The sequence below is a fragment of the Malus sylvestris genome, chromosome 16 (assembly GCF_916048215.2).
Source record: "Malus sylvestris chromosome 16, drMalSylv7.2, whole genome shotgun sequence".
Classification (NCBI taxonomy): Eukaryota; Viridiplantae; Streptophyta; class Magnoliopsida; order Rosales; family Rosaceae; genus Malus; species Malus sylvestris.
Genome location: NC_062275.1, coordinates 17,690,814 through 17,702,168, shown reverse-complemented (window position 1 = coordinate 17,702,168; position 11,355 = coordinate 17,690,814). Strand labels below are relative to the sequence as shown.

General features: G+C 39.2%; 1 protein-coding gene across 1 annotated transcript; it reads right to left on the bottom strand.

The window, feature by feature from the left end:
• Positions 1–7,761: 7,761 nt before the first annotated feature.
• On the bottom strand, positions 7,762–8,624 carry LOC126609171 (uncharacterized). Its single transcript, XM_050277162.1, has 3 exons — positions 8,397–8,624; positions 8,032–8,237; positions 7,762–7,933 (listed from the first exon to the last, which is right to left on the bottom strand). The coding sequence occupies exons 1-3, from the start codon at positions 8,622–8,624 to the stop codon at positions 7,762–7,764; spliced, it is 606 nt and encodes a 201-aa protein (XP_050133119.1).
• Positions 8,625–11,355: the final 2,731 nt, after the last annotated feature.

Here is an 11,355-nt window from a genome sequence, read left to right as displayed (position 1 = left end):
AAGCGTAAATGTATTAGATTGTGAATCTAATCCATCATTGGATGTTTCTTCATTATGAATGAAGAGATAAACAGATATCTCTTTATTATGACTAAAGAGATATTTGGATGGAAACATTAAAGTAATGACTTTAGTGTGTTCCATTATGAATGCAAAATATATTGCCATATAGAAGTTTACAACACTGTTGTTTGGATGGGAAGGTTCATTTATGAACTCTCTATTCGGTTCCAACCAGAAAGTGTATCTAGTGTATTGACACTATGACACTAATGGGGCGATAGCTCAAGCCAGGGAATCAAGGTCTCATCAAAGTCCGAACTCAAATGAGAGACTGAACCACATGATTGAGAATCATGTATAATGGTGACGTCGTTATTCTCAAGGTTGCTTCTATGGATAACATATAGATATCCATTGTCTAGGCCTACTATTCAGCCATTTATGAAATGACTACAGAAGAGGTATCATCACTGATGACAAAGCTGATTGGCTCTAGTGCAAGTGAGAGATTGTTGGAAATGTGCCCTAAAGCCAATCATATGATGATACTTTACGGACATTTCACATGTTAAACTAATCTAGTTTAAATATAAAAGGCAAATATTATTGTTTGAGCCGTCTCATATAAATGTTATATGCTTAAACGATAAGTCCAAGGAATATGTGATTGGGAGAATGCAATCTAAAGAAGTTAGATTCATGAGACCATTCTTTCGTAGACACATCCTAAACGTTCCTGATCATAGGATTGCCAATTGGGCATTGACAGTCCGTTAAGATCAGTACGTGTTGTGTCTTCTCTCAGGGAGAGTGACTAGTCTCGAGTCATTGGTGTGTGTGACATCAAGACAAGTACGTAGGTGCTCAATAGAGAATGAGTCCACTGAACACGATCAACGAAGAGTTCTCATATTCATGTCACATGAGAACTTATGGTTGGGATAATGCAAAGTAGTCCTTTGACCTGAGGCATCATAGTTGTCTTGTGGTTAAGTCCTTGACCTTTGATTATGTCAAAAGTCACTCCAAAAGGAGGGTGTCCACGGCATAGTTGGGGTTAAGCCACTTAGCCATGGAGGTAAGTGAATGCGCAACAAGGGATCTCTAACCTTCAAACCGTTTGAGGGAGAATACTCTATGATATGATTTAGAATCTCTGGCCAGAGTATGAATGAGATTTAGGAAGTCGTTCCAAATCACATTCAAGGTAATCATATAAGCACATGAATCACATTGGATAGTAGACATGAATAAATAAACTATCAAACCAAACAATGTGGTCAAGAGTATTGTATTAGAGAAAGACCGTATTGCATTTGTAATCCCAAACTGAATAGGTTCTCCACCTCTTCTGATTAGCTTGGGTAACCATGATATGCTGCTAGGTGTCACTCATGGGTTGTGGAAGCCCTAAACGTGTATAATCACTAAAGGGAGAATTGAAAGTAAGTTTCAATTCACAATTGATGTGAAATGGTTTTAAACGCCCACTGTCTCGCTAAAAGGAACCTAATGGATCGTACACCGTGTAAGGTGAAGATTGAAGAAACAATGGAGATGAGTAAGAATAATTAAATGGTTTAATTATATATGGCAAGGATTAATTAATATGTTAATTAATCAAACGAATAAGTTCGTTAAAGACCTCGGGATAGTTTTGGACCTTAAAGCCCAATGGGCTTCGAACGTCAAGCCCATTGACTTAAATTGTATGACAATTTAATGAATAAAGATTCACAAAGGCCCAAAAGCCCAAATTCCCTATATGGCCGGCCATGTTAGAGAGAATGGCCTTTTGGTTCTTTAGGTCACTTATTTGAAGTGACTATATAAAGGACTTTATAGCCTAAATTCATTAATGGGTTCTTTTGGAGAAAATTGGAGAGAACATGTCTCTCCTTTTCTCTTTAGGAGGCCGGCCCCCTTGGAGGGTGAATCTAGCAATCCCACTACTCCAAGGTCACTCATTTCTTCTCCAATCTCTCCTTGGTGTGGAGACTTAGAGGTTCTCAATTTTGGGAACTTGGAGAAACCTTTTCATCCATCCAAATCCATAGATTTTAGATGCAAGGAATGAAGGCCCTCTCTTTGGGTGATTAGCCTTTGCTTATGCAAAGAGGAATCTACAAAGGTAAATTTCAACTCACTTTGATTTTGAGTTGAGTCTTGGTTCACCAATCTACTAGGCTTTGAATTTCATGGTTAATGTTTTGTTTTTGAATGCATGCAAGCATGATTCCGCCTTTTAATTGTTAAATGCATGCTATAGATGTTATTCAAATGAACATGTTTTCACAAAATCATCCTTCAATTAATCCTGCCGAGACTCCTTATTGCACCAGGACTCGACTCGTCCTGGGTCATGACCTAGCCGTCCTAGGTTTGGAGGCCCACGATCCATGATACCCTTGTCGTAAGGCCTCCCGGGCCGAGAATGATTCTATACTCGGCCCAAACTAATATTTTGGGCCCAAACAATTTCATCTTTGCAAAATATAAACCTTTTTCTCTGACAAAAAATTGGGGAAAAACAAATCTTTTTCCATCTGTTTGTTTTTCCTAATTTTGGGAATCAAAATCGAAAAAGTAAATTGAATTTGTATAAAATTGAAGAAATCATATTGGGGTTTTGGTTTAGCGGGAGCAGAATTGGGCAAATGTGCGGTTGCGTCCAATGAGGGCTAGTGGTTTTAAGAGGGAGTTGCAGATCTTGAAGTTGTGAGGGGAGGGAGAAGCCATGGCCGAGTTTGGGGTGGGCGCAGAGGAGAGGAGAAAAGAGAGAAGGATGGGAGGGAGGGCTAGGTGGGGTGGGTAGGATAGGCCCAGATTTATTTTTTTTTTTTTATTTAATTTTTAATTTTTTAAAGTTTTTTAATATCCACGTGATGCTCAGTTATTGTCTATGTAGGCACCACGTCATTAGTTAACAGAGATTTTAACTGAAAACTTAATGGATATATAAAAGTGTTCCAAAATTATAACTTTAGATACTGCTCTAGGATTAAAAAAACTCATGTATCAAATATTGAAAACGAAGAAATTTTAAGGTAATAAACTGAGATTAATCCTAAATATTATAAGGGAAACTTCAAAGAAAGTTTGGAAACTTTTTTTTTTTGGTAAATTCGAATTTTATTAAAAGAGCGAAAATAAAGACAGAAGGAGAAAAGAAAGACGACAAACGCTAGCAGTTCAAATAGAACTGCAAACAGCAAACACGAGATGAGAGAACGGAAACTTCAAAGAGGGACATTCAATCTAAGAAGTCTCCACTTCATTAGAATATGCAAGTTATCTGGAGAAGGCTTTTGGATGGTCATGAATTATGACCATAAACTTGTTATGATATTTTGGTTGCCATAACAAAAACTGGTCTAGTTTGGTCTAGGGAAATAGCGTCCCACTGAGTATAATGTGAATCCTTTTTCATCATTGTTCTTTCCAAAGCTGTAAAAATGTTGCCAAACATAATACCTAAATTCTTGTGCAAGTAACCGAGTGCCAAAGTTTTCTTCATTTTTATGCTTTAGACGATGAAAAGCCAACTCTTTAAAGAATTACTGAAACGAAATCAAGTGCCATAGATTAGGAGAAATTAGTGTGTTAGAATACGATGCAGTACACCAAGTGTAATAATATAATTAGTTGAATTTTTAATTAATTATATTATTACATTAATGTACTAAACTGTGATCAGTAATCCATACACTAAACCCCATTTAGGTTTAATTAATTTGTTCGCTATTTTAGGACTTTAACGAGACAATACTATTGATGTCACTTTAGTGAACTTCTTTTGATGATGTCCAAATGCAATTATTGAATCTCTTTTCTTGAGACTAATTATTCTCTCTTTAAAGCTTTTGGGAACATGGGGTTGTTATTAGCTTTTGGTGTTGGGGATTCAAATGCTGAATTTGTATTTACAATTAAGAGAAATGCTATGAGAATTTCTCAAAGTATGACTCTTCATAAACTTTCATCCACCTCATAGTTTAACGTCAATTCTCGTGTCAATATTATAAAAAATTGTGTAAAAAACATGAGATGTGTCACATCCCGGCTCGGGCCCTCACCACATCCTGGGCTTGACTCCGTCGTAGCACGATATTGTCTACTTTAGGTCCCGATCACGCTCTCATGGTTTTGTTTCTGGGAACTGACACGAGAACTTCCTAGTTGGGTCCCGATCACGCTCTCATGGTTTTGTTTCTTGGAACTAACACGAGAACTTCCCAGTGGGTCACCCATCATGGGATTACTCTCGTGCGAACTCGCTTAACTTTGGAGTTTCAATGGAACCCGAAGCCAGTGAGCTCCTAAAAGGTCCTGTGCTAGGTAGAGATGAGAATATACATATCAAGCTTACATGATCCACCCCCATGAACGATGTGGGATGTTACAAGATGAGAAAGTTTAGGAAGAATTCTACTTTTAAAAGAATCTCCTCAGCATTTCTTTTACAATTAAATACATTTTGGACTTGATTAGAAAAAAAAAACGTAACAGTTTTAATTAAAGAAGTTCCTTGTTTGGTGACACACATTAATATTTGCATTATGTCTTAGGAGGCCCTACCTCCATAATTTGAAAGGATGATTTTTTTTCTCTCTATGAGAAGACATACATGTGAATTACTTGCCAACAATAATTAATCTAAAAGTTACATGTAATGGAGTAAATATACTCGTCTGCATTATGTGAAGAGAAACATAAACACACAAGAATATTCATTATGTCATGCGTAAGTTTCTTTTTCGGCCATCAATCTCTTTGAATCACTAATCAATGTTGAAGATGGACACTGTATAGTTGCTACTGTACGAGCCCTTTTTTTTCGCAAATTAAGTTGGTTTGGGTTTTTTCTAGGCCATTTTAGTTGTTTTGGACACAAATATGTTGACAAATTATATGAACTATTAATTCAACATTAATCTAACTCCATAATTACAAAAATAATTAACAATGTAGTGGTTCAATTAGAAGTAGTACATATAAGACGATTTAAATAATACAACTAAAAACAATAAAACAAAGCCCCAAGAGGAGTTGTATTATAAAAGAACAAAAAATGAAATATACTTGGCAAAAAATAATATAAAACAGTGTTTCTATTACCATCCACATTATTAGAAATTATCATAAACTCATAAATAAATAAATCAAGGGAAATGCATAACATAGATAAATATGGAAAATATAGTTAAGAGTTTATTAGTTGATAGGTGAAGTGAGTATAAGTGGGGAAACCTGGTGGGTGGGGTGAGCATTTTAGGTTTGATAATTGAACTTTGAAGCACTCTATCAAGTCTATATGGTTGCCTGTAACCCAAATTATATACTACCATAACCATTCTAATTTAAAATATTTTTGTAATATAAGTCAAATGATTAATTCATTAGAGAAATTTGTTAAGAAATAAATAATATTAATTACACAAAGAATCAAATTAGAAGGGCAACGATCCTCTTCGGATCTGTGTCCTTTGATCCTGTGGACCAAGTTATTTTGGCAGGGTTTGATTCAAATCCTGTGCTTAGAAATCATTCTTTCCCTTCCTCTTCCTCTGGTACAGATTTTACTTCCTCTTCCTCTTGGAAATCGAAGACGGAGAAGAACTCTTGAGTCTCACACACTGGGAAGTCATCGACACCTCTGATGCTGACTTAGAGAAAAGCCACCACCAGTACCACAATAAAAACGGGCATGCTGGTGGCCAATCCGATCCCTGATCACCTCCATCGCCGGTGGTGGCGAGAGGAAGAGATGCTTGCTGGTAGCGAGGGCGAGGGTTACAAGGTGTTTGGCCGCTAGAATTTCCGTCGGGGATGTCTCTTAGCTGACGAGCACATAGCTCCCCGAGAGGTTGGCGCCGGTTGATGCTTTCTGTCAGGCTTTTGCTTCATTGGTGGGCTTGTCAGGCAAAGCTTGTCGGGCAAGGCTGAAAAAGAAGGATAAAGTTAACTTTGAAATGTGCCTTTGTGGGGTCTTAGGTGTAGGCCTTGAGGCTCACAATCAAAATTAACTTTTAAGTGCTCAGGCGTGCCACTGCCATCTTTAGCATGGCAGATGTAAAATGGATGTTGAATTTTAGTTGCACATATACCCGGGAGACCATGTTAGTTATGACCGGTGCCTTTGTGAGGCCTTAGGTGTAGGCCTTAAGGCTTCCGATCAAGAACTAACCCAGTACTCGAATATACGATGTCTGTTTTGTTGTCTGCAGAAGTGTTATAACCATTATACTTCTGATTATTCGAGCCCGCAGAGCAGAATGAACCCAAATAGGTGCCTTTGTAGGGACTTAGATATAGGCCTTGAGGCTTCCCATCAGAATCCCTTCTATACTCAAACGTTCTACTATAATCATAATATAATAGAAATAAAACTAAGAAATAGATCGATTACTTGCGCCCCAAGTAACTTCGGACTTCTTGTTATCAAAGCTTGTCGTGCATGGGTTAAGTCCACATAAGGTTATTTTTTATGCCTTGAGGCTAAGGACTTTTAAATGATCAATCTTACATGCCTGAGAGCGTAGAACTTAGATCTGGTTTGAACTATGAAGACATATTCAAATTGGATTCAAGAGCTGAGAGAGTCTTTTAATAGTCATCTTACTAGAAATAACTTGAATACAACTTGAAGTATACAACATATTGCTAGGCTAATGAATGAAAACACAAAAATAAAAAGGGTTGGGCAAGGTTTAACCTTGTCGGGCAAGGCTGATCGTCTTACAACTTCCTATCTTTGTGGTTTATCAAGGGGTTTGAGAGCTTTTAGAAAAGGGGGTAGGGAGATGAGTTTACAGAAAGAAATCGATACTATAGCAAGCTTAGGACAAGGTACCAGAGCTATTACAAAGGCTTTTGGTAAGGGTTTCCCGAAAGGGATGAAGGTTTGGGCTGACTACAACTTCGTTTGAAGGTAAATCTGGCTTTGAGCAGAGTTTGTGCTTGAATTTGTTTGTTTGATTGAATGTCCTTATCTCTGATTTCTCTTTCTTTTATAGACACTTCGGTTTGGCCTCCTGTAGCAATAATCTTGCCCGAATGCAGCTTGAAGGGTAATTACTCATCAACTATTTACTTGTACTGCCACTGTAAAGTACTTTTGGGTTGATTAGCTGGCTGGTCTATACCACTTGGTCTCTAAGCAGGTGAGCAAGTGGTGTAAATGCTCTGCACCTAGTCGGGAAAAGCCTTTTCTGCCTTCTGGGCTTGGGCTGGACTTCGAGCTTCTCTCCTCTTTTTGGGCCAACTCCCTTTTGAGCCCAAAGTTTAAGTTTAAACCCAAACAGTGCCCCCTTCAATCAATATTCAGACTGGAATTCCAGGCGCCAATATTGATTGAATATCCGCATGCTTGTATACCTACTTTTGGAACTTGTGTTTTCTAGACAGGATGACTACAATTCTGCGTCTCTTGCTCTTCTCATGACCTTTGGGCTATCCTCTGTGGTTTCTATAAATTCAGGCTTGAAATTGCTTCTGTTCAGCCAACAAACCTACTTCAGCCTTCGCTTTTATTAACCTTGAGTACTTCTGCTTCCTTAGTATTCTTCCCAAAACTGTAAAATGAGCTATTCAGGATTCAAATGGGGTTTTCTAAAACTCCCTTTTCGTAAGAAAAAGAGTTTTTATCAGATAACTACTATCTCCAACACATTTGGTCAAACACCCCGCTATCCCCAACACCCTTAGTCAGGCGGTTTCCTCATGAAGGCTGGTCTTCCTGCTTGCTGTTATGGTAAGTCAGGCTTCACCATCATGTATGGTGATGACTCTGCCTGAGGATCCTCTACCAAGCTCATCTTGGCCGCACAACCCGATCACCTGATCGGATTCTATCCATGAAGATATCGGAAAACCAGCTGAGACACCATTGCACTTGGAAGGAATCGAACGTAGCACATCGGAATTGAATCTGTTGTAAATTTCACCAGTTTGTCGAAATGAAATAAACATTACTTTGTGTCTTCTTCAATATAACAATCTCTAACATCCCATAACGTAGGACAATACTTTTTCAAGAATTTAACATTAATGGGATGTTTCTGCCAATTCCCTTCGAGGTCCGCCAAGTAGTATCCTCCTTTGTCTAATACTCGACTAATCATGAAAGGCCCTTCCCATGTCGGGCTCCATTTTCCAAAGCCCCTAAGCTGAGCTCCTAGAGGAAGGACTATTTTCCACACCAAATCTCCTTCATTGAAAGACTTTATCTTCACCTTTTTGTTATAAGCTCAGGCAACAGCTTTCTTCCCTTCCTGAATCTGGTTTAAGGCTTCAATTCGGGCTACATCTAAGTCTTCAATCCCTTGACACATGGCTTCGATATACTCTTCACTGTGTAACCCAAACTGATTTTGAATTCTGACAGAACTTACATTGATCTCCATGGGAAGCACTGCATCTTGCCCGAAGGTTAACGCATAAGGCGTTGTCCCTGTTCCTGCCCTCTTGGAAGTTCTGTATGCCCACAAAGTATTCCCCAGCTTTTCATGCCACTTTTCCTGACTATCTATCACCATTCTTTTGATAATGTTTACCAAAATCTTGTTGCTGGATTCTTCCTGGCCATTTGACTGCGGGTAGTAAGGACTGGACTGGATCATCTTTATTTTGTATTTGCTTGCAAACTCTTCAACTTCTTTTGAAATAAAAGATGGCCCTCGATCCGTTACTATGGTTTCGGGCACCCCAAATCTATACAGAATCTTAGTCTCAATAAAATTTTTGACTGCAGCTGAGGTTATGGATTTTACAGCCGAGGCCTCTACCCATTTGGTGAAGTAATCCGTTGCTACAATTATGAAAGTATGCCCCTTGCTAGAAGCCAGATAGATCTGCCCGATGAAATCCATTGCCCATCCTCTGAAGGGCCAAGGCTTGACCACTGGATTTAAAGGCACTGAGGGCACATGCTGGAGATGACCATGCTCTGACATTCTTCACAGCCTCGGGCATAAGACTTGCAATCTTTTTCCATATTGGGCCAGAAATAACCATACCTTCTAAGCAACCACCTCATCTTCGTTCTAGCCTGATGTGCTTCGTAAATTCCTTCATGTACTTCGGCCATTACTCTCATAGATTCCTCTTGGCCTAAGCATTTCAATAATAACCCGTCTGGAGTTTTCCTTAGCAGGTCCTTCGCCCATAAGACATACTTAGTTGCTTGCTGTTTATCCTTCTTGCTTGTGGGTGAAGAGGGATCCCTTAAATAATGAATAATGGGCGACCTCCAATCTTCCATCTCCGTTTCTAGAACCATTACATCCAGACTAAATCCTTTTTCCAGGATAGAAGAAAGGTTTCTTCTTTGAATCTCGACATCCAACCCATATTTTCTTTCTTGTATTAGCATGCTTGAAGCTAATTGTGCCATCTCGTTGGCAGCTAGGTTGGATCCTCTAGGAACATGACTAACTGATATCTCAGAATCCCAATAACTCAGCAATTGCGTGGCCGCCAAGTAATGCCCGGCCATGGTGATATGTCTGCACTTGAATTCCCCATTTAGCTAGTTTATTACCAATTCTGAATCACCAAACACCTCTACCTCCATTGCCCCCTGATCCATCAAGATTTCCAAACCGATTATTAAGGCCTCATACTCTGCCCGATTATTGGTATTCCCTTGGTAATCTAAGAGAAATGAGTAATAATGATAAACCCTTTGAGGGTTGATAATTACAATCCCAGCTCCTGAAGCCTTATGAGTGTAGAAACCATCAAAATATAGCTTCCAATGAGTAATCCATAGACCAGCCACTCTTTTTATCTCTTGCTAGACCCACTCCTCTTTGCCCGAGATACCTTTGCTTGGTGGGATCCAAACACTAGTAACTTTCAGGGTTCCCGGGATATTGATTATCTCATCTTGAGACTCTTGATGCTCCGCCAAGAAGTCAGCAATTGCTTGGCCTTTGACTACCCTTTGGGGTACATATTGAAAGCTGAATTCTGATAATGCTTGAATCCATTTCCCAATCCTTCCTGTTAGCATTGGCTTTGATAACATGTACTTTATCACATCTGTCTTGGCGATAATGTGCACGTGACAAGGTAACATGTAATGCCTCAGCTTATTGGCAGTAAAATATAGAGCTAAGCACAATCTCTCTACTGGGGAATATCTTGTTTCTACCTCGGTCAGAATTCTACTGAGGTAGTACACTGCCTGCTCTTTCCCGCCTTCATTATTTTGAGCTAGCAAACTCCCGATTGATTTATCTGAATCGGAGATATATAGCCTTAAGGGTTTTCCCTTTTGAGGTGGTACCAACACTGGCGGAGAAGTCAAATAAGCTTTGATACTATCGAAAGCCTTTTGGTGTGGTGGTCCCCACTCGAAATTCTCCTTATCCTTCAGTCTTAGCAAAGGAGTTAGCAGCTGGATCTTGCCCGCTAAATTGGCAATGAATCTTTTCAAGAAATTAATTTTGCCTAACAGCCTTTGGAGTTGCACCTTGTTGGTGGGTGAAAGCGACTCCATTATTGCCCGCGATTTGTTCTTATCCACTTCTACACCTCTTTGATGAACCAGGAATCCCAAGAAGTTGCCCGCTCTCACTCCAAACGCGCACTTCTTTGGATTCATATTCAATTTGTGGATCCTCATTCTTGTCGATGCTTGCTTGAGGTCTATCAGATGCTGCTCTTCTGTCTTGGATTTCACCATGATGTCATCAATATACACCTCTATATTATGGCCAATCAGATCATTAAAGATGGCATTCATTGCCCTTTGGTAGGTCGCACTAGCATTCTTGAGCCCGAATAGCATGACCAGATATTCATATGCCCCCACATGCCCCGGACACTTAAAAGTTGTTTTATGTATATCCTCTGGAGCCATCTTTATCTGATTATACCCGACATTTCCATCCATAAAAGATAAGACTTTGTGCTTTGCTACTGCATCTATGGATAGATCTGCCATGGGCATGGGATACTCATCTTTCGGTGTAGCGCCATTAATATTTTTGTAATCAACACAACATCGTACTGCTTTTTTTATGGCCTTTAAAACGGGTACAATGTTGGCTAACCACTCCACATATTTGGCTGGCCTGATAAATCCAGCTTTTACTAGCCTCTCAATCTCTTCTTTGACCTTCTCTTCTATCTCCTTCGACATCCTTCGTGGTGCTTGCTTAATAGGTTTATATCCCTCATTGATGGGCATTCTGTGTTCCATTAAGGTTGCATATAAACCTGGCATCTCAGTATAATGCCAAGCAAAACAATCTTTGAATTCTTGCAAAAGACAGATAATTTTTGCCCGATCATCAATCTCCAATAAACCACTAATTTGTATTGGTCTTGGATCTTCCTCTGTCC

What these genes read in the sequence shown, in the direction of transcription:
- LOC126609171 (XM_050277162.1), bottom strand. Translation starts at nt 8,624, where the DNA reads ATGATCCAGTCCAGTCCTTACTACCCGCAGTCAAATGGCCAGGAAGAA. An exon ending in TGCTTCCCATGGAGATCAAT is followed by an intron (nt 8,238 to 8,396) that starts GTAAGTTCTGTC and finishes TATAACAAAAAG; the next exon opens with GTGAAGATAAAGTCTTTCAA. An exon ending in AATGTTAAATTCTTGAAAAA is followed by an intron (nt 7,934 to 8,031) that starts GTATTGTCCTAC and finishes AATTTACAACAG; the next exon opens with ATTCAATTCCGATGTGCTAC.